This window comes from Lissotriton helveticus, chromosome 6, assembly GCF_964261635.1.
Source record: "Lissotriton helveticus chromosome 6, aLisHel1.1, whole genome shotgun sequence".
Classification (NCBI taxonomy): domain Eukaryota; kingdom Metazoa; phylum Chordata; class Amphibia; order Caudata; family Salamandridae; genus Lissotriton; species Lissotriton helveticus.
This window is the reverse complement of record NC_136067.1, coordinates 1,772,599,333-1,772,622,602: the sequence shown is the minus strand read 5'-3', so window position 1 is coordinate 1,772,622,602 and position 23,270 is coordinate 1,772,599,333. Positions and strand designations below refer to the sequence as shown.

The 23,270-nt window shown below is 42.9% G+C and overlaps 1 protein-coding gene across 1 annotated transcript in view; it reads left to right on the top strand.

The window, feature by feature from the left end:
• Window positions 1-23,270, top strand: part of RHOQ (ras homolog family member Q) — a 203,515-nt gene that overhangs the window by 126,669 nt on the left and 53,576 nt on the right. Inside the window, exon 3 of the mRNA XM_078649667.1 lies at window positions 4,952-5,116. Coding sequence (XP_078505793.1) covers window positions 4,952-5,116 — 165 coding nt within the window. The remainder of the gene's footprint in view (window positions 1-4,951; window positions 5,117-23,270) is intronic.

Below are 23,270 nucleotides of genomic sequence, written 5' to 3'. Positions count from 1 at the left end.
GGAAGTCTGTGGAGTCATGAAGCAGGATCAGGATGTGTGTGAGGAGCACAGAGATCGCTAACGTCTCTGAGAATGTGAAGCCAACAGCCCTTCAGAAGGGGAGAACCGTAGGACAATCACACAGAATATGCACCACATCACAGCATGTCATCACAGCGCCAACAATTAGAGTGGGGCAGTAGCCCCACCGCCCTAAGCTTCGCCAATGTCCAGTGCCAATCATGCAATTTCTTAAAGAGGCAGAACTTCATTCTGGCCTCCTGAGCTCCGCAGCTGAGAGTTTCCAGAAGGTTCACCCATTTCCCCGCCTCGTACTCCACCTGGAGCCGAGTCAGCCAATTGGCCCGCGGCTCTCTGGCAGGGGTAGGTAGTACAAATGCAGAGTTAAAAGGATTTGAGGGACAAACTTTATTTTGAACCCCGAACTCCACACATACGAAATGGCAATTATTGCCCTTGAACTGAGTGCAGAACTTTGGGTGTTAAATGTAGGAGTCTGTCCCTTTCGGGGTTTGCAAAGTCACCCCTTGTACTACATGTGACATCACACAACAGATCATTGACGACATAACATATGTGATGTCGCCAATGAGCTCATTTTTTATCACTACTGACATAATTGATGATCACACTGCAACACAGAAAATAAGGGCACAAATAAACGAGATAGATTGACACAGATGAGGTTGGATCCAAGGTCTGGCTGCAACAGGCCTTGAGTCCACCCCCGATGCGTACGGCCTAAGGCTAAGACTGTGCACAGCAGGTGTTGAGTTCAGGGCCTGGTTAGAGGCAAGGGCCTACTGCCACTCCTCACTGTGCATTGCCAAAGGAGTGTGCATTGGAAGTTGGCTGCCAAAATCGGGTTGGGCACAGAGCTTTAACACAGGGCAGACATGCATCAAACCATCACTGTGCACGGTCAAAATCGTACCCCGTCCTGAACGACCCATTATGATGCCCGGAAACCGCAAGGGCTGTTCGAATCGGTTCCGAAAGGCATTCAGACAGGTCCTGCCTTTCGGAGCCGAATCGTACAGCTCTATGGACTCTGTGTCTGAGCAAGTGATTACGATGTACAATTTGCACAGCTGTTCCGATTCGGTTTGCCCGGAATTAATAGGCTATCTGAATCTGTATTTGGGGGCCCGTAGCAGGCCCCCCTTCAACCGGGCCCTCCGAATCGGGCTTATGGGGGCATTCATGGTCCCCTCTTATCAACCATGCACAGTTTGGCAGGCACCATGGGTGCACGAGATTCCGCAGCCACCCTTTTCATCAATTGGAGCCTGTGTTCTCCTTCAGAACACAGTACCCCATTGAAGTCAATGGAAGTCCCACCAAATCGTATCCAGATGCATCTAAATCGATCAGTTGGACTCACCCAATCCGAGTTGTCTAGAAAGCATTCCGGAACCGATTCGGTCGCCATGCTTTCCGAACAAGATCTTAATCGTCCCCTAAATGTTGCAGGCTACGTAGATCAACAACATCAAAAGCGAAATCCAAAGTACACAAGAAAGTGTGAAATTATATTAACTCCCCTAATAAAAAGTGAAAACAATATGATAGGACAGTTCACAAGATTCATATGAAAACACAAAAAACATCGTAATACTTGCTCAAAACCATGAAGAAAAAATATTAAAGAAATAGGTAATAAAAGAAAAAGGTAAATAGCAGAGTATAAAAGAACCCCTAGATAACGAGATAAAAAACCAAAACCAAACCATGAGCCAACATTTTAGGGAAAAGAAACACACAACACAAAACTGACAGTTATGTCAATGTTAATATTACTTGTGATGTGAACAATTATGTCATGTGTGATGTCGTAAGCACTGCAAGAGGGCGCCACACGGTATGGTTTACAAATAAACCATATATGGTGACTTTCAGTGGTTTGTTTTGTTTGGGCCAGAAACAATCGGTATAATTATATAATTTTATATTTCACATTCTATTTCCAGTAAACATGTAGTTGTTTGATAAACAACTTGTTTAATATAACTACCTTAAAATAAACATTAAATATTAAAAAATATCTCAATAATCCAATATTTTCATTTTAGGATTCTGGTTACATTTATGATATCAACAGAACCCCTAGATGACAAAATTGGACTACCTTCCATGTATTCTCTATATATTTAGTCCTACTACTTTTCATGTTTGTGTCTTATTGGAAGGTAAATCCCCCAATTCTAATTTTTTCTAACATATTTGTAAAAGTTAGGGAGGTAGCATAAAATATATTTTAATATTTACATATTCTTACTGATGATGTAATATCTCCTGCGATGCTGTGACTTCTGATGTGAAATATTAACGGTAATGGGATACCCGATGCAGTTACTGAGATGTAGGGACGCCTGATGCCGTGGATGTGATGTAGTGGGGCTATACTGCAATGGCTGACTGCCCTTCAAATCGCACCCCATTGGCGCCCGATGACGCCTGACATCTAGTCCACTTTATTTATTACCTGCCCTTCATGACCCATCATGGCACCAACGAGAGCCTCCGTCGTTCCAAACTCGGCGGCTCCTCTCTGCTGTGTCTGAGTCTATGTGAGCCTGGACATGATGCCCATCACAGTGATCAGTGGCAAATGTATACAGTTCTCGGAGTGACCGCACACAGCAGACTCAAATATAGCATTTCAACAATTAAGTGACACTTACCACCACTTACACGAACCACCATTCACACAAGAGCAAGAAAGAAGCAAATAGGACACGTTTGTAAGTGGCTGGCAATTAATTGTCTTGGTGACCTGATGGCGTTTGTTTGCCACTAATTTTTCAGATGTTATATGAGGAAGAAGTAAAACTGAACAAAATGGCTGGTTGTTAGGGATTGGATACTCGACGTTTGCATATAGTGTAATTTCAAGCTGTCATGTTACAAGCCACTATTAGTTCAAAGTGGTTCATATTTGGGCAGGGATCTGTTTCGGGTTTTACTTCATTGGTGTTAAAGACTTCGCGTTAGTATAGTTCCAGCAGTTATTGTACAATTACTAAATGAGCAATGTTTAACAAAGAAGCATGTCTTGTGTTTGATTGTGATTGATTTCAGTTGCACAATAGTTTGCCTGGGGGTGAATCACTACAATATCACAGCAGTTGAATTATTGTTGATGCATACTCTTGGGTAGGCTTCTGCTTCCAGATTATGGCTGAGGGGAGAAACCGATATGTCAGTTTGAAATTGGTTCATCTTCTCTATATCTGGGCATATATCCGGTTTAGAGCGGTTACTTAGGATAAAGGAGAGTTACATTTGCAGAGGGAGATGGTGCATGGCTGCCTGGTTAAAGTGGAGTAGCAGTAGAACCAGGCGCGGGAATCCATTATAACCACAGATGGGGGGAGAGGGGGGATGGGTGGTATTGTCATGTTTGATCTTTCTCTGTTATAATGAGATACCATGCTAACATAAGACTGAACCGTTGTTTTGTGAACTTTACTTACTAATGTTGGATATGTGCTTCCTGCTAGTGCCCAGTGACAAACATTTTAAGAAACAAGAATTGGCAAAGTCAGCAGTTTTCTCCTTTGAATGCCTGAGGTTTTGGCTTTTCCAGTGCTTGTTTGCATTGGCATAATTGAATTCCAAAATGGCCGCCAGAGCACAACACCTGTACATGCACGCAGATGCATGGATGGCCTTTTTGGAATGGGTTTTGTAATAAAGAAAAGCCAACACATATGTCTGCCAGTGTGTGGCACATGGGTGGGTATGTGACATATAATGCACCAGTTGCAATTTTGGATTTTTTAATTTATCAAGCTGGTGGCCATTTCTAAAAAGTGAACTAAAACGCTAAATTAAAGTGTCTGAGAGCACAAAAACTAGAAAGTGAGTGACCAAGTAGCACTTTGCTGCTGCTGGACTCTTAAAACAAAAAAAATTAAAAGCAGGACAGGGAGTGGGAAGGGGGAGTGGAAGAAGAATGGAGGAGCCAGACAGAGGAGCACTGAGAGAAAAGATGAGCGAGACAGTGCTGTTAAAGTGTGGACAAGGCTAATTTCCAGTAATGGTAATGGTGTGTATAATAGGGATTTAAAGGTAACTTGGTACTGCACTTTGACAAAAGCACTTGAGGGGCAAAAATGTAAAATGAAACAAGTAAACAAGTGAGAGAGAACAAGGACTGCATGCACTCTAATGGAGCACGGCAGGAAAAAAGTAGTTCCCCGAGTGTAAGCAGTTAAAGAATACAGCTTATCCAATCAAACAGTGTAAACAGTAGTGTTCCAGGGATAGAGCAAACCTAAGAGGAGGAAGGAAAGACATCGAATAAAAGGCATGAAAAGGAGATTGACAAGGAAGTCAACCAATGATAAGAAGTGAAATGATCAAAAGTTCACTCATAGTATTTTTATTAAACACAGTAGGTCTTTGACATCTTGCATGTAGCTAGCCAAGACTAAAAAACAGCAGTCGGGTATTTTATCACACGCCGTGCAATCTTACACATAATGGTTTTTGAGCTTGTGGCCATCAATCACGAGTACCCTCGCAATATATTTGAAACCTCATATTCTTCTATTGGTCACACTGTAAGCGAAGAAAAGCAGGAAGTTTAAACACCCCCTCTAGTTTCTATCGATTGTTCTATGTTATGAACCCACTGGATGCAAACCGTAGTAGTTAAAGAGTTTGTTCTCGGTTGGTATTTGATTAAGATTCTTTAATGTGAAGTCTTGGTTTATTTTCTGTGTGGCTACCACATCATTGTTGTGATATATATTTACATTTTCTGTGTCATGGTGTATGTTGATATCTGCTGTCTTAAAATGGCAGTAAAGTTTGTGTAATGTGTGTGCACAGAAATGTTGCCGTTACCATTGAACAACAGTTGTAGCTGTCTGTTACTTACAGTAATCTTGGTTTTGTTCATTAGGCAGTGCAGAGTTGTATATAACATAATGCTCTTTTGCAGGAAGACTATGATCGTCTAAGGCCTTTGTCATATCCTATGACCGATGTGTTCCTTATCTGCTTCTCAGTCGTGAATCCCGCCTCGTTCCAAAATGTAAAGGAGGAATGGGTCCCCGAACTGAAGGAATATGCACCCAACATCCCTTTCCTGCTGATAGGAACCCAGGTTTGTTTCAATCTTATTGACCTATGTAATTTTTGGGCTTGTTTTAACACTGGTAAATTATAATTTTTAAATATGTCACATCAACACAGGTTGATGTGTTGACCACATGCCCCCCCTTCAGGCAAATAAATGGACTAATCGGGGAGAAATATGCATGGGTTTGTTATTGTGCAGTATTATTTTTGCATAGCTTTCCAATGTTCTATTTAGTGTCCACTGATGGCTGGTGCAAACGTAGAGTTCCATTTAAATGCAATGCTCTGGAAGTTTACGCTGAAGGGTAACAGGGGAAAGCACTTCATTTCTTGAGGCTAAAATGAGTCAAACTCTCAAAATGAGGCTCAGTCAGCGGCGGATCCTCCGCTATGGCAGAGGAATGCCACCCCCTCCCCAAAAACCGGCAGGAAAGGGGAAAAACGACACCCGTGTCGTTTCATGTCTCCTTTCCTGCCGAGTTTTGGGGGCAGGGCCTGGGGGTGAGAGCACTGAGGGGAGTGGTAGTTCACTTCCTTCACTGCGCATGATGGTTTGGCCGCCCTGAGACGGCCGGCCAAACCATCATGTGCACTGAACCTTTTTCTAACCCCAGCTGCATTGCTGGGGTTGGAGAAAGCAGGCACAGACTCCCAGTCTGTCCTGGAGCACCAATCGAGGGCATTCAGGCAAATCCTGAAGCTGTTCTCATATGAGAGCAGCTTCAGGATTGGCCGCAGAGCATTCTGGGAGCCTGTGCCTGTCTGAAGCAGAGGAGCGAGATGCAGCCAGCTTAAGGTAAGATTTTTATTATTCTTAATTTTGCCCCCCTTCGGTACCCCTATGCTCCCTCCTCCCCTCTCGCATGCCACACCACTCATCCCAAACACGGGCTGCTACTGGGCTCAGTGCAGACTTGGGGTAATGTGTCGTGGAGAGAGATAATGAAAACCCACATAAGAGACCCGTAACTCAACAATAATATGAAAATAAATCATGCACATATTTATCTTGTTTTTGATCTTCTTTCTCCTGTTTTCAAATGTGGCGACAATATTATTTCCACCTGGATGGCAGTTTAGGTTGTTACAAATAAATACGCTATGGGTTTAACATATTAAGTGTGTCCAGGTCCAGAATTATCTGGTCCTCAAACTCTGAACCAAATAATTTCGTGACCTGAGGTGCAGAAGAGTTTTCCCTCAGCCAAACTCTGCCCTCCTGCCACCCATCACACACTTCCATCCACATAGGGCGAAGGAAAAAAGCCCACATATCTTTTTGATAGGCCAATCTTGAAAATTCCTCTTAAAAATACCGTAATGTCTTTGTATGTTTAGATGGCCTACTGTAGAAATTTGTGACTGTTTCGCTAAAAGTGTGCTCCAAGTGAGCCAAGTGATTGACACTTTTTGTATTGTATTTATTAAGTGATTCTAGTTACCTCTTTAGTTTAGTTTTTTCTTTCTCTTACTTTTACTTTTTCCTAAGGTGTTTGAAAGTGTTGGTGAAAAATGTGTATATATGAGCATGAATGAAGATGTATGAGTGAGTCTGAAAGAGCGAAAGTAACGGTGTAAGTATATAGTGAGTGATATTGCTAATTTTTTGATAGAAGTACAAACTTTTGATAAGGGTCTTTTTCTCTCTCCCCATCCCTTCTTTTCATTGTTAGTTAGGATGATGAATCTAATAAGTTTTGTGTAAACAATATGACTTGATTTAATGTTTGAAATAAATAAATTAATTCAAAACGAAAAAGTGTTTTGAAGAACCAGTTTGATTCTGTTCTTCAATGTCCATTCATTGTATGATGAAATTGCAGTAGCGGCAATTGGTTGTGGTTTCCTAGAGAAACAGTCATTGACTAAGACTTTTGGTTTGGAGTTTCAGGATATTCTTCTGTCTTAAGCATTATTTTATTGATTAATTCATTGGTTTGCAAGGTCATATAGAGATGCTTAGTAAGTTGTCTGGGATCTTTCTCCCAGGTTATGCATATATATCTGTACAAAATACTGCCAATTAGGCACCCACAGACCTCCTGCTCTAAAACTGGTGCCACAATATGATAAAAGGTTTTCATTCAGCTGGTGAATAATGGACATAAATTACTGGGTTTCAATTTGTTATATCTTGCCACAGACGGTATGTTGAATTTGCACTCAATGTGATAAAACATGTCAAGAAGCCAGCTTTGGATATCAGAGGAACCATTCACTTCAAAGCATCTGAGATTTAATCTCTAAGAAGAAATTCAAGGTTGGTTTGTTACATACAATTCGAAGGTCAGGAGCAAGAAGATTTGTATTATCTAAAAGAATCATAACTTTCATAGTAATATTCAAATACTTCTTAAGGAGATAGACGTTGCCTCCTTCATGGACCCTGAAGGTTTGCTGATTTTATTCTAAATATTTAAAACACGATTCAGGGTTTCTCCTGAGCAGTATGAACTCACAAAATTAAGGCTATTATTAAACTGGTTTATTCAGAGCCCTCTCTGTGCATCCATTTTGAATCTACCAAATACAGCATATATGGGATCTGCTGAAAGAAGGCCAGAGATTGGTTGCACTGACTGGCACAGAATAGAAGATAATTAATAGATTCCTGAGTAATGGACAGAAAGGATTGATTGTGAAGACCACCCTTAACCCTGTGGCAAGAGTCATTAGCTGCTCAGTAGAAGCACACAGTTCAGCACCTGGTCATGGAGTGGGATAGATAGTGAACACTAGTTAACAATCTGTGCTGGATTATGAGTGCTGTCTGATGAACAGCAGACTACACTGATAGAAGAAAAACTAGAGGAACTACTGATAGGAGCTAAAGCAAAACACAGACGTGGGTCAAATCCTAAGTATCAATCTATGCCACGCACAATAGTCACAATAAGGGACATTGGTAATAACAGGGATACATTTACCTTCTATTGTATCCATAGAATATTGACCTGTTTCAGCCAATCTTTTTGGATCTTAACTGAGTATATTTTTGTGCATTCTTCCAGTATTTCTTCTCAAAGGATGAATATCTCATTCCATGTAAGTCACACTGCTGCCGTCCATGAAATATGCTCTCGGTCTGATCCATGCCTGCCAAACTACTCATGTAATGTTGTGTCTTAACACTACATGCAAACAGTGGCATAGCAAGGGAGGGCGGGAGCGGTGGTCCGCCCCGAACACCATGTGTTTTGTGGGCGACGTCCTCCCCCCCCTTACCTGCGGCCGTCACGGGGCCGCAAAGGGACTAGCTACGCCACTGCATGCAAAACTAGTGAATCTTGAGAAAAGACTGTAAAATGAGGTTCAGCAGCATTCTAGTTGAATGCGCTATCTTTGTTTTTTATTCTAACAGGTCAAATCTAACATGAGGTCTTCCAGCCTTTATTAAAATGTAGATGACATGCTACGCACTACTCTTTTATCCAGTGTGGTGTTCAGAAAATTGCTGATTGTTTACGTGAAAAGTTTACATTTTGGCTATGAGGACGACACATGATCCCACAATGCATTGAAACTGCGTCATGGGTGAAAAAAGGTGGTTTCAAACAGGAGAAAGACTAGAGAGTACCAGAGAACATTAGTAGGCTCTGCAAATAACATACATGAGTTGAATGCATTGAGAACCAATAAGTTCTCGTACTCATTTTCCGGGGCATATAAGAAAGAATCTGTGGAAGGTCAGGGATAGAAAATACCCTTTTTCAATTTGTCCTCTAGGTCTTATGAAGTTGGCATAATTAATTTTGCATTGGGTGTGTAATTTGTACCTTTCTCAAGATCAAGTCATATACCGCCGTCCCGTGTGTTAATATTTCAAGTGGAAACAGACTTCCCATAACCATTGTGGTCGTAGCTGGGTTTGCAATGCCACAATAGAGTCAAAGGAACAAAACAAAGTTTGTTGAAGAGTCTGTAAAGACAGTGATGCTGATGAGGATTACTATAGTTCTTCAGGAATATTTATTCTGCGCGTTCTCAAGGCAAATTCCTAATTGTCCTCGACTTCTAGGAAGCCTACTTTCAGGTACCAATGCTGCCCGGTCCTAGCCAGTATCTTTGAATCATCAGAGGTGCAAACATTATCACTTTACAGTTTTACTTTTTTGGCACAATATCTTCTCTGATAGTATTATTGTAGTAGCGGCCTACATTCGCCATCAAGAAATTCCTTTATACCTCTATCTGGATGGTAAAGAGGAAAACAGCTCAGCAATGCATGTCTCATAGACAAAACAATTCCCCAACTCTATCAGTTAGGATTTACAATCAATATCAAAAAGTCTAAAATTGCACATATGATCTTTCACAAGAGAGCTTGGGTCTGAGTTTTGCGATGTCCTCCATGAAAAGTGTTGTGCCCCGTAACAAGGTATATTAAAATGATGATGCATGAGTAGTTCAAATATGACATGGTCATCTGCTCAAACGTTTTGTAGTTTGTACTTCGAATCGACAAGCAAGTTAGAGACTTGTGATGGATCAGCGCTAGACCCCCCATCTTTGCCTTGAGGGTTGTTCTTCATAATGCTTTTAAGCTTGTGTAGCAATAAGTTATCAAAACTTTTAGCTACATCGGAAGACCTACCAGGTGGCTACCTGAAGAAAGATGGAAGGATAGGCGCATCTTCATATGCAGGCATGGATCTGTTTATTGATACCGCTGTTATTACTCTAACATACAGAGTATTCTGTCCTACCCCAGTTCTATCAATACGTGCTGAAATTACCAGAACAGTTATTGTTTCAGTGAATGATGTTGACATATCCCTAAGACAGTTGCATGCCCTATATTCTCCCTTACACCCTGTCAAAAGAAGAAGGGCGAAATAAGCACATCCCATGTCTGTCCAGATGATTCCCTCTTTTTCTGGGTTCCACCGTTGCAATGCCCTCCAGTCATGCCCGGAAAATCCCCATTTGCTTGAGGAAAGAATAAGGGTCAGGTAGGCACTTCTCATCCCTGTCCAACTACTACCCAAGTATTGCCTGGAGAAAGGAACTTTTATAGGAGTTCATTTCCTTTGACCACAATCTTTAGGACCACCCATCTGTTAAGTGGTAACAGAGTCTGTTTTTGTTCTTCTTTTCACCCTCTAATTGTTTATAGATTGGTCGCTAGGAGGTTGGACCCACCCCTTTTCTGGGAAGTGTAAGGAGGATTGTTGGTGACTAGGCAGCCACCATTACCTTCTACAGATTCCAGTGGTGTAACGAAATTTGAGGGGGCCCTCCTCCACGGTACAATGATGGCTTCCTCCCCTCCGGCCCTAATCAGCAGTTCTTAGGTCAGTTTACTGTGCTGAGGGGGCCCCTGGAGCTTAGGGATCCCCCACCCACGCACCGCAGGAGTTGTGGGGGCCTATGTTACACCCCTGACAGATTCCCCTATATGCTTATCTAGTTAAACCTTGTTATTCTGAGACCTCAATGGATTTAATTTCTGCTTATGCTCCTGAAAAGGTCATAGCCCTCAATTTGGTATCTGAAATATAGAACAGCAGGGCAGTTTTTGTTTTCTAATCCTAGACTGGTAGGAATGATCAGTAATCAATCCTTCATGGTATTTGCACAGAGCAGACATCTTACATTTGTGTCTAGCATTATTAAGTGGTATGTTGGATGGAAAGGCCTCATAGCTTTGAGTCAGTAGTGTACAATTTGGCTTTGAAATAGTCCCAAGTAGAGATGTTATGCAATTAAGGAAAATTTTTCCCTAGTAGCCTTTGTTGTTCATAGCATTACCCTTTGTTAATTTTTATTGATTATAAAAAATACAATCAAAATAAGAAATCAAAAACTAATACCATCGATAATAGCACATTTAACAGTGTACACAAGTATCTTGTTACCCTGTGCATTATCTAAAGTTCCCTGGCATGCTGCAGAACTGCACAATTTATTTATGTAGCCATCGACTCTTTTGCAACTTAAGGTTTTAGTTCACTAGGCAGCAGTGGCGGCTGGCATGGATCGCGGGTGGTGCGCCAGGCGCTGGGGCGCAATGTAAAAAAAGTTTTGAAAAAAGAAACACTTACCTTGCCGCTGGGTTCTGTGTCTCTGCTCCAGTTCACCTACGTCGGACTCCAGGACAAGGAAACACAGCTAGGCTCCCTGACCAATCAAAACACTGCAATGCAGCGTTGTAATTGGTCGGAGTGTCGTGGTTTGACACTCAGCCAGGGAATGGGGCCCTGGGCATGTTCTCCAAGCAGGCTGCAATGGAGTTCAGAGAGAAATCTGAATTTCACGTTTTTCTTAATAATAGGATATACATTCTCACCAGCGTGTTTCATATAAATTACCATATCATCAGCATAGAGGGAGATGATCAGTTTTCTCTCTACGAAGCTGATTGCTTTATCAGAATAATGCTGTCGTAGCCGACATACTAATGGCTCCAATGGCAAGCCAAATACTAACAGAAATAGAGGGCTTCCCTGTTGTGTGCCTCACTATTGGATCTGAAACCATGTCATCGATACACACCCATTTACTGGGTTTGCTATACATCAGCTATATGCGTTGCATGAATAAATTGGACATCCCTATTCGCGTAGAACTTGAAAGAATAACCCCTCTCAGGGAGTCAAAAGCTTTGGCGGCATCTACAAGCACTGCCACAACCTCCAAGTCTTGGTTTGGGTGGTGCAATAAAAGCAAATATAGTGATTAGGTTGTGTGCAGTTGAACGGGTGTGGATGAAACATGATTGATCTGGCATCACTAAGTCTGTAATCATGGGCCACAGCCTATTGGCTAGTATTTTAGTTAGAATTTTCACATCAACATTAATTACAGAGAGTGTCATATATGAATGAAAATATTGCTGTTGCTTGTCTGGTTTGGCAATGGAACTTATAAAGGCTTCTCTCATGGTTTGAGGGAGCTCCCCTTTTTCCCCAAGCCTCACTACACACTGCGAACAAATGTGGCGCGATGATGGTGGCATACGCATAAAATTAATTTGGCAGGCTAACTGAGCCATGAGCTTTGCAATCTCTTCTACTGTGATGGCTTACACGAGGAATTCCTAGTGACCCTTCCCAGCCATTCCATTGTTATGTCCTCTAAATACTCATGAATCTGATCTACCCTTGCCTGGGTCTGCGAGACATAGATACCTGCATATGAGAATTTAAATACCTGGACAATTTCTTCTGTTTGGTGTTGAATGCAACAGTTTCCTGCCTATTTTGCAGCTATATCCCCTGCTGCCCACTTGTTTCTAAGTATGTCTGCCATGAAATTTCCCTGGCCCCTCACCGTCTCTGTGTCTGCGTGCCAGGGCATTTTCTGGGAGGTCTTTTATCTCCCTGTCTGCTACTTCATTGTATTATAATATTTTCTGTTTAATATCGATCTATCCAGCATCCCTCAGATTTGCCATTTGCTACTGCAAGCAAGTATATGTATTTTTCAAACTTATGCATATGGACTCTTAGAGTTTTTAATATCCCATTTTGTTTAGACATGTACATCGGTCCGATAACTGCCTTAAATGCCTCCCACCCTCAGTGCTCTTGTCCTCTACCGTTCCATCAATATTTTGGAAACATTCTGTAGTTTTCTCTTTTATTTCCTCTCTGAATACTGCATCTGTGAACAAGTTTTGATGTAATGCCACAAGAATGACCGGCTCTGTCCACAAGGACAGAGCCGGTCCAAACTGAATGGCCAGCTGTGTCCCACAGGGAATGACAAAACTCAACGCCACTGATGAATGATGTGATAGGAGTCTAACCTTCTTCACCCACCTGTTAACATCTTTCTTGACTAACCAATAGTCATGTCGGGACAATGTCCTCTGTTCTGAAGACATGAGGCTCAAAGCCTCCCCCGCCAGCACTTATCATAGTTAGGGGGCAACACCGGTGTCGCAAGGCCTGGCTCTTCTATGCTGCGTGTCCTCCATCTAGCCAGGCAAGCTCTTGGATGCCCTCTCAGCTGCTGACTCGCATGAGAGGGTGCTGTTGTTCTCTCTTCCTCTTCTCTGATGCTAGGGGAATCCAGTTTGCTGCCCTAGACATGGGTTTCTACGCCCGCTTTCAATGCTGCCTGTTGTGTCTTCCTCGTTTGGTTCATAGACCACTCCCATTTGGTTAATTTTTTCACCAGCTGTGCATCTGCTCCAGTGATGCTGTGCGTAAGATGGTCTGAAGTTCTTATACAAGCCAGATTAAACAGTAAACTGTTCGATTTTCTACCCCTCATTTCCACAGACGCACTAGAGCAATTCCATTTTGTATTCAGATCTCTGGCAACCTCCCAGCACTACCCTGTTTAACTGTGAAAGTAATCAGGGCATTGCATCTATTGTTTTCATTATGATTATAATGTGCTTTTGAGCATGTGTGTAGAGATTTGTGTGACGGTCTTCTTCAATTGTAGTGGCCTCCTTCAGATATGAAGGAGGCAAATAATGACATTTTTCCCTAGTGTTTCTTAAAGTTTCTTTCAGTTGGGCTTAATTTTATAAAACAAAGTGAAGTTTGTGAAGGCTTGAATAGAAATGCATTATTTAGTCTTGGGGAACTGTATGAAACAGTCCTGTCTGGAGAACCATTAGAGGATGGGAAGCTATTCTTGGAAATTTCTCAGAGAGGCTAGCCTTTGTACTCTTAGAGAAGAGGTACTTACTTTTTGATAGGACAGAGTGGGTGAGATCATTTATGTGGCTACAGCATCCAGCACAAAGACTGCCTATATAAGAAGGTAGGACATCTTCGGTTACTATAAGTTTTCCTGGTCTTGCGTCGTAGGTAGTCAAGCAACACAACTCTGTGGTGCTCTTCACAAGCTACTTCCCGTTCTCTGCAACTTAGTCCACCTCATCAAAATGCTTTCAGGCCATAACAAAGTCTCCATAGGCCATTTTGTAAACCTCCGAATCTAATCTAACCTACACTACACCCCTAAGTGACTTCAGCATCCCAAAAAACGCTAACCACTCTTGAGACTCAGTACAGACTCAGCATGTGCCAGTATGTCTTGTAACAAACAGATTCTAAAGCCACATCTCTAACCTATTATTTTCCCTATCATTAACCATCCGAAGTAACCCCCCATACATGTCGACTGGACTGACCTCTTTGCCATGCTCATGAAACCTGCTCACTGTCTAACTGAAACAGAGAGATTAACCTCGCAAAAAAAACCTCCGCATCTGCAAAGACTAAATCAACGACCTAAAGCACAAACTCCTCTCTCACCCTGCACTTCCATGGCTAAGGTCAACACCCTTCTAAATCATCACAATCTCCGTCTGGAAAATTATGTGAATATCCTCAGTCCAACTAAAACAAGCTATTGGAAGCCAGACCCTTCGTCATCCTGACACTAGAAAGACCTTGCAGACAACAAAGACTTAATTGCGCAGACAGGAAAGAAAGTGGAAGAAAAACAAAAGCGCTGATGACCTCATGCAATGGTTGTTCGCAATGGTTGTTCCTCTGCGCAGCACCTGGTCACATCAACCAAAGCCAACTACTATAACAATCCTTCAATAAAGTTGGCAGTAGAAACAAAATGTTCTTCAGGACAATCGAGCTTTGCATCAAGCACTCTGCCTGACCATTCTGTCCCACACTCCAAGTGCAATACGATCAACCTCTTTTTCAGTGAAAAATACAGACGACCTGACAGCACATCAACAACACCAAGTCTGTTTCTCCCTTTACTGATGCATTTAGGTTAGCATCCGTCACATGTAATCCTTCAAAGCCATGATGTCAGCTGATCTTGCCTAAGAAGAGGATGCCTCATGCTAGTCCTTAATCGAAGCCCACACCAGAGAATCTCTAACACCCCTTTTCACCATGGTCATTGCCTTTTTCAATTAAGGCATCCTTCCAGAAGCGCCATAGCGTCCAACCCTGAAAGAAACCCACACCAAGCCTTGTTAACTACTTCAACTACTTGCCCATGACTCATCTAGTCTTCATAGGTATGATTGTGGAAAAAACAGTACACATTCATCTCCTAGATCACATCAGTGTCACAGCTACCAATCTGGAATTAGACAATGCTGCAGCATTGTAAGGTCCCTTACAAATTGTAGATGATTCCCTCATGACCACATTAAGATGGCACCTGTCTCTTGATCTTGTTGGACCACTCCGACATCTCAGCAGTTTTGAAATGTCAAAGGGAAGAAATGAGTTTTTCCCTTTTGACATATTGAAATGTTTATTACAATAGTTAATGGGGGCATCTGTATTAAGAATTCATGCAACGCAGTGCAGCAAGTCAAGCTGCACTGCGTTGTGTGAAAGGGAGGGAGCATGAATGTGCCATACCAACAAAGGTATGGTGCACTTCTACTCTCGTCTATCGCGGGCGCAGTGTGCTGCCTAGTGCCAAAGCTGGCAACTTGCACCATGGTGCAAGATTGCCTGCATTACAATCTTTGTGCAGGAAGGGATACACTCCTGCACAAAATCAATCCTTGGAGACGTATTCCTCTTGTTATGCGCGCTGCAGAATGCAGCATACATTGAAAAAGGAAGTAACAAAAAGAAATGAAGATATTTCTCCTTGTTACGCCTCTGTTGGGGAAGTGCACCATTTTGGTGCAAAACCAGATTTACGCGTCTTTATAAATCTGAGTTTGCATCGAAGTGCATAGATGGAGGCATGGGAATGCCCATGCTCCACCCATTTAACACCTACCAGATGCAGAGTAATGCAAGGCAGCACTATGTGCTGCTTAGCATTTACTAAAACACACAAAGTGGCTTTGTGTGGCTTCACAAATGCCAAAAACTATTTTGCTTCGGGGCTGCACCACAAAACGGATGCAACCCTGGTGCAAAATCATACTAAATCTGCCCCTTGATGTTCCTCTCTAGTTATCTACGTTGTAACGTTCAGGTGGTTATTCATTTATTCAACACAGGCAAACCTTGTGTAGTTTATGGGTAACAACCTTTTACTAATTGGTATTGACAACCTTTTGTAAAGGTTTGGTAATTTGTCACACGATTGAATTATCTTTGTTGATTTGTGCATCCCTTAAATTGGGTTGCAATATTCTTGTTAAATACTACTTCCCCTAACACTTCTGGCTGGGAATAGCCTAAGATTTAAACCTCAGCACCACAAAGAAAGAGAGGAAGGCACTTCTAGGTGCTTGACCCACCTTGTTTGTGTAGTGTCTTGTGAGTTAGCGATGACAGTACCTTTTGGTTCCTAATGACCTCCGTAGAACTATGATGTAAATGTTTGGGTGTGGTGAATAAAGTTCCTGCTCCATGTCTTTTATTATACACAGTGGTGCGTTGATAAACATTATGCATTAGGAGAAATACTATGAACTGTCTCCATTGCCCTGTATCACCCCATCAAAGACAAAAGTGTATAAATGGGCTGCATCGACACCATTAAAGAGTCAAGGTGCAGTCATAGCAACCATGAAATACAAAAGGACAAAAGTACAACAACCCATTCATGTACTGCAAGGTACTGCGTCATATAGCCGTTTACTCAGTTTCAATACTGCTGCTGAAATGGAACTGATATCTGTGATCTATAACATGAATGCGCATCACAAAATAGTAAGTCAGTTCCCGTCGTTTTTTTATGGGTTTGGAAAACTTAAGACCAAGAAAGTGCAAATGCAGATCAATGAGAACATTTGTCCTGTTGCTCAAAGACACAGATGAATTGTATTTCATCTACAATAAGCTGTTGAGAAAGAGCTTGAAACCTTACTAAAGTTTTATACCATTGAGTAATCTACTGGTCCAACTCCATGGGTTTCACCCATAGTGGTAGTGCCCAAAAAGGACAGTGAAGGAGCTGTATGCATCAGTGTTGATATGCATAAAAGTCAACAGGGCAATTGAAAGAGCATGACATCCCAGTCCTTGCATTGGCAACATGATTACTCGGCTAAATGGTGCCAAGGTCTTCTCTAGCCTTGATCTTAACAAAGGGCATCATCAGTTGGAACTCGAAGAAAATTGCAGGTACATTACCCTCTTTTCCACCCATATTGGCTTGTTCAGTTATAAATGATTAAATTTTGGTGTGTCATCAGCTGCCAAACTTTTTCAAGATGTCATTCGATGTATCATACAACCTGTCATGAATGTCTTCAATTACAATGATGACATATTCGTTTTCGGAGATACACAAAAACATGATAAAGCTCTTACACAAATGTGTCATTTACTTGCTGGTGCAGGTTTAACTTTGAATGCTGAGAAATGTGAGTTCCACAAAACAAAACTCAAATTTTGTGGTCATATCTTTTCCGACGGGGGCATAACGCTGGATCCAGCTTAAGTACAAGCTTTGTCAGCTACTAATCCTCCACAAGAGGTTATCGTGTTACGTTCATTCCTTGGCACCGGCAGTTACTGTTCCAGAAACATAGTTGAGTTTCCCACAGTAAGTGCTTCCTTAAGAAACTTAACAAAAAAAAAGTTTCATTCTACTGGTCACACGAATGTGACAAAGGTTTTTAGAAAATCAAGCATGCAATTGAGAATGCCATTGAAATGGCTTTCTTTGACCCGAAGCTCCATGCAGAGGTTGATGTTGGTTCAAGCCCAATTAGCTTGGGTGCGATCCTTGCCCAAGACAGCAGACACCCAAATGCTAGAAGGCATATTGTGGCATATGCAACCAGAAGTTTGTCACAAATTGAAAGTGCCTATTCACAACCTGAGACAAAGTGTTTAGCAGAGGTGTGGGCTTGTGAACATTTCCATGTATTCCTATATGGAAAACCTTTCACTCTTGTAATGGATCATCAAGTATTGCTTAACATCTTTGGCAACCCAAAAGCCAAGATGCCTCCTAGAATTGAAAGTTGGGGTTTGCGACTGCAGGAATATGACTACACTATTGTACACTAAATAGGGAAAGGTCAAAACCCTGCTGGCTACTTTGCACAGTTAGGGTTACAGTGCCCTGACAACAATTCCAAAGCGGCCAAAGTCTACCATAACTTTATCATAAGGTCCAATACACCGGCCACTGTTTCATTAGAACAAATCATTGCTGCAACAAGCAACGATAGTGACATGTTGATGCTAAAGGACATCATTGAACATCAATCCTGCAAATAGCACATTCGACGGGAAACAGCCTGAACAACGAATCCTTAACAACGAGTGTATTAAACAACGAATCCTTAACCACGACCTTTACCAGAACCACAAACTCATTAACCACTACTGTACACTAACAACGACCACCTGAACCACGACTTACTAAATCCGAGGAAAGTGTCAAAATGTAAATGAATAATCTTAAATGCAAGTGCAATTGTAATACAATAATTTGGAACAGGATGTTGATTTATTAAAATAGAAATATTCGTTTGTTTTAATTTGGCTTGTTAGGCCAGTAGATGGCAGTGTTGATTTGTTTTACAGTGATGTGCTTAAGAACAGTGCACAATGCGACTTATTTCTGCTTGTAAAAGTTGAAATAGTTACAAAACGGTGGATGTGCGTTTTTTCTGTTTAATTTAAGTGAATTATTTTTATTTTAAAAAATCTGTTCTGCAATCGATTTAAAAAAAATAAAAAAATTCTAAGAGACCTTTTTGTGGAATGGCCGTTGGAGTTATACAAATATTTTTTTAAACTGGTTGATCAAAACAAAACATGTTTTCTGTTGCTCCTAACAATACATTTACCCACCGAAGTTCAATTAGGAGTTAACAACTGTTTCTTAATTAACTATTATTATATGGCGTCTGCTGGATCTGATGTTTAAAGTCTTAAACAAGTTTATAAACGCTCCTGACATAACATAACTGGTTGCGAGTCTCTTGGCCACATGACTAATAATCGTTATTGCTCTCTATGAGGGAGAAGTTTGTCGTATGCTTGGAATCGCTGGCTGACCTTTAGAACAATCACTTGGTGGGAGCAAGCATGCTCGAACGGCACATGTAAAAAAACGATTATTAGATTGAACATTTAAAGATTATTGAAATAAAATTGTTTGTTATCCATGAATCAAACATGCGATTTTTAAAACGTAGTGGTAAATTCAGGTAATATGAAAAATGATTAATTTTCGTAGTTTAGGCATTCGTTGTACAGAACACAGTGGTTTGGCTTTGGTAGTGCTTTAGACTTCGTGGTTCAGGCATTCGTTGTTTAAGTGTTAGTTGTTTAGTCATAGAACCACATTTGACTTCTCACATGTGATGACGAATATCAAAAAGTTAAAAAATGTGAAAGATGAACAGCCCATTACTCAAGAAGGTATTGTCTTACGCGGTTCAAGAACTGCCATATTGGAGAGTTTATAACCACAAGTAACTGAAGTGGCACATTGTGGAATTGTTGCCAATGAACAAGCTCCCTGAGATTGAGTTTGGTTTCCTTATCTCGATGAGAGAGTTGAAGGCCTGTCTTTTGTGCCATTGCTTATCTCTCAAAACCACTCAACATGCCATGACTATGTCTGATTTACCAAAGCATGTAAAGAGAGAATTGCTGTTGATTTCTTTGGTCCTCTTATCAATGCACATGGTGGTCATAGAGGAATACTCTCATTCTCCACTAGTAGAAGATCTCTCATTGACCCCTCAAGAAAAAGTAATTGAGAGATTAAATGGCATTTTTGCAACATGCAGTGTTCCTTCAATTCTAAAGTTTGACAATGGCCCACACTTTCAACAGTCAATAATTCAGAGATTTTACTAATGATCTCAATGTGAACCATCAGAAAAGTACACCTCTTTGGCCATTTGCAAACTGCGTTGTCGAACACTTTATGAGCACACTTCAAAAAGACTGTCGAGCGCGATACATTGAAGAAGCTTGGTTTGAAGTCTTCTCTCCGTGCTGCTCCTTGACCTTACCGGTAGACTCCTCATTCAACAATAGGTGAAAGTCCTGCCACCCTGATGTTCGGGAGAGGCATCACAACCAATAAATAAAGAGAATGAAAATAGGAGACATGTAAATTTGTGTTTTTATTATGCCCATGTTTGAATTTAAGAGGCTACAACCCTCAAACAAATAGAGTGGTCACGTGGGAACTTAGTTTATAGTGGTTGTTATATTTTTTTCCCCTCTTCTCCCTGACCTGTAGATTAGTATATTAGAGGGGGTCCCATCACTTTCATAGAGCAAAGTCACCGAAGACCAGCTTCCCACCTCCCTCGCCCGGAGCCCACCCGCAGACCCGACCGACTCCGATGCTACCGCTCGCAACCTCAGTCAATGGATCAACGACTGCGCCAACACCCTCGCCCTGATCAAGAAGCCCTCCAAGAGCCACACCTGCAAGAAAGCCAGCTGGTTCACTGAAGACCTCCAGGCTTCCAAGCAAACCTGCCGAAAGCTGGAAAAGAACTGGATCCGCAAACGTACACCAGAAAGATACATAGCCCACAAGAACGCCACCCGCAGACACCACCACCTCATTAGATCCGCCAAAAGGGCTTCCTTCAAAGACCGCCTGGACAACAACGCACACAACAGCAAAGAGCTCTTCAACATCGTGAAGGAACTCTCCAACCCCAGCTCCAACACCAACGACATCCCACTTGCACAAGACCTGTGCGACTCACTGGCCACCTTCTTCCATTGCAAGATCGCAGACATCCATGACAGCTTTAATGCCATGACCACCTGGGCAACCACTGAGACTCCCACTCCCAATGACCACCACCCGCACCAACCGTCTGCTTTCCTGGACCAACATCAACGACGACGACACCATCAAGATCATGAACACCATCCACTCCGGATCCCCGGCAGACCCCTGCGCACACCACATCTTCAACAAAGCCAGCAGCACCATCGCACCCCATCTCTGGAAAACCATTAACATCTCCTTCGAAACTGCGACCTTCCCGGAGAGCTGGAAGCACGCAGAGATCAACACCTTACTCAAACCTAAGGCACACCCCAAGGAGCTCAAGAACTTCCAACCCATCTCCCTACACCCGTTCCCGGCGAAGGTCATCGAAAAGGCCGTCAACAAACAACTGACCAGCTTCCTCGAGGAGAACAGCATCCTGGACCTGTCCCAGTCCGGGTTCCGCAGCAACCACAGCACCGAAACTGCCCTTATTGCCGCCACCGATGACATCAGCTGATCCTCTCCCTCACCAAGGACCCCCACACCGCCAAAACCAACCTCCACGAAGGAATGAAGGTCGTCGTCGACTGGATGAGGAACAGCCGACTGAAGCTGAACTCAGACAAGACGGAGGTTCTCATCTTCGGATCCACCCCCTCGGCCTGGGACTGACTCCTGGTGGCCGACTGCAGTAGGAACACCCCCAACACCGACCACGCACACAACCTAGGGGTCATCCTCGACTCTACCCTATCCATGACGAAGCAGCTCAACGCCGTCTCCTCCTTCTGCTTCAACACCCTCCGCATGCTTCGCAGGATCTTCAAGTGGATCGCCACCGAAACAAGAAGGACGGTCACCCAGGCCCTCGTCAGCAGCAGACTGGACGACGGAAACGCCCTCTGCACAGGAGCCTCGGCCAAACTCCTGAATCGGCTCCAACACATCCAGAACACCTCTGCACGTCTGATCCTCGTCATCTCCCGCCGTAGCCACATCACACCCCACCTAAGAGACCTGCACTGGCTCCCTGTCAACAAGAGGATAACCTTCAAATGCCTCACCCACGCACACAAGGCACTCCACAACACTGGACCAGCATACCTCAACAGCAGACTCAGCCTATACACCCCCAGCCGCCAGCTTCCCTCCGCAGACCGCGCCTTCATCACCGTCCCCCGCATCTGAAGAGTGACCACCGGCGGCAGTTCATTCTCCCACCTCGCCGCCAAGACATGGAACACCCTCCACATCCGCCTAGGGCAGACCAAAGACCTTCTGACCTTCAGAAGACATCCCAAGACCTGGCTCTTTGATCAGTAGCAGCTTACACCCCCCCCCCCCCCCACCCCTAGTGCCTTGAGACCCTCCCGGGTATGTAGTGCGCTTTACAAATGCCATGATTGATTCTTTGACGCCAGTTTGGACCCAACCATATGCAAATCATTATTGACCCTGTTCCCTATGGGAACAGTCCAGCCCGAACTGCCAAGCCAGGTCCTCCCTAGACCGGAAACAAGCATCCTGGGACCGGTTTCAGGGCATCACCCTTCATCAGCCAGGCTAGCTTGAATCCAGTGGTGTAGTGAGCACAGGACCCACGTCTGGGCATACCCTTTCCACTTAGGGCGACATATTCAAAAGAAACAATTGATGGACGGAATGCTGAACAATGCAAACATTCACCCAGGGTCAAGACTGATTTTCTTATAGCTGTGTCTGAACTGGGGTGGCGAAGTGAGCTAAAGAAAGATGATGGATTCACTCAGATCTGTGACTGGGGTTGAGTGTCTGAAAAGCTTTAGCGCTCCGTCCATCATCTCCTTGTGTTTGCAAGAGCAGCTAATAGCCTTCATATCAGTGTTTGGGGTCACTAACTCCACCCTATCTTCGAAAGAATACATTTTGGAGAAGTGGTCATACCACTTATTTTCTGGTATTACAGTAAGAAGATTGGAAACAGTATCCTCAGCCACAAAAGGATGCTTTAAAACTCTATTCACTAGCATAAACTACCTGATCTCAAATATTGTCCTTAAGGGATTCTTTTCTCTCCTTCAGCACCTTCTTACAAAAGGGTCTTAAGCTCTAGATCTCCTTCCTGTTTCTCGGACAGCGTATAAAGACTTTTTTAAAGGCACAATGGGCTTTGGAACATAGCTTGTTAAACCACAGAGGTCTACTAGAAACAAAAGAGCTTTTATTGGGGGCAGTAAGGGCAAGCCTTACCCCAGCACAAAGTGCAGAGAAGGCGGTTAAAGGGTCCTTAGGACAATAGGTCAGGGTTGAGCCCACATCCACCTCTTAGCTTAACTGCCTGAACAGAATCCCACAAGATTCCTCTGGGATAATTTTGGACCACCTCAAGCATCTACCCTGATCCGAGTGGGTCAAATATTGCAGGCTGGGGGTTGATGATGGAGGGCACTGACTCTGATATTTTATTACTAACCCCAACGGATTATGATCACTTCACCCTGTCCATTCAGTCTGGTAACCCACCAAGTCACTAGAGAGTGACAAAGAAATCATGTTGTGGCCTACAACTGATTCTGCCCCTCTACCTACATAGGTGGGAGCTACTTGAATACTAGGTATAACCAAATTATGTGAGT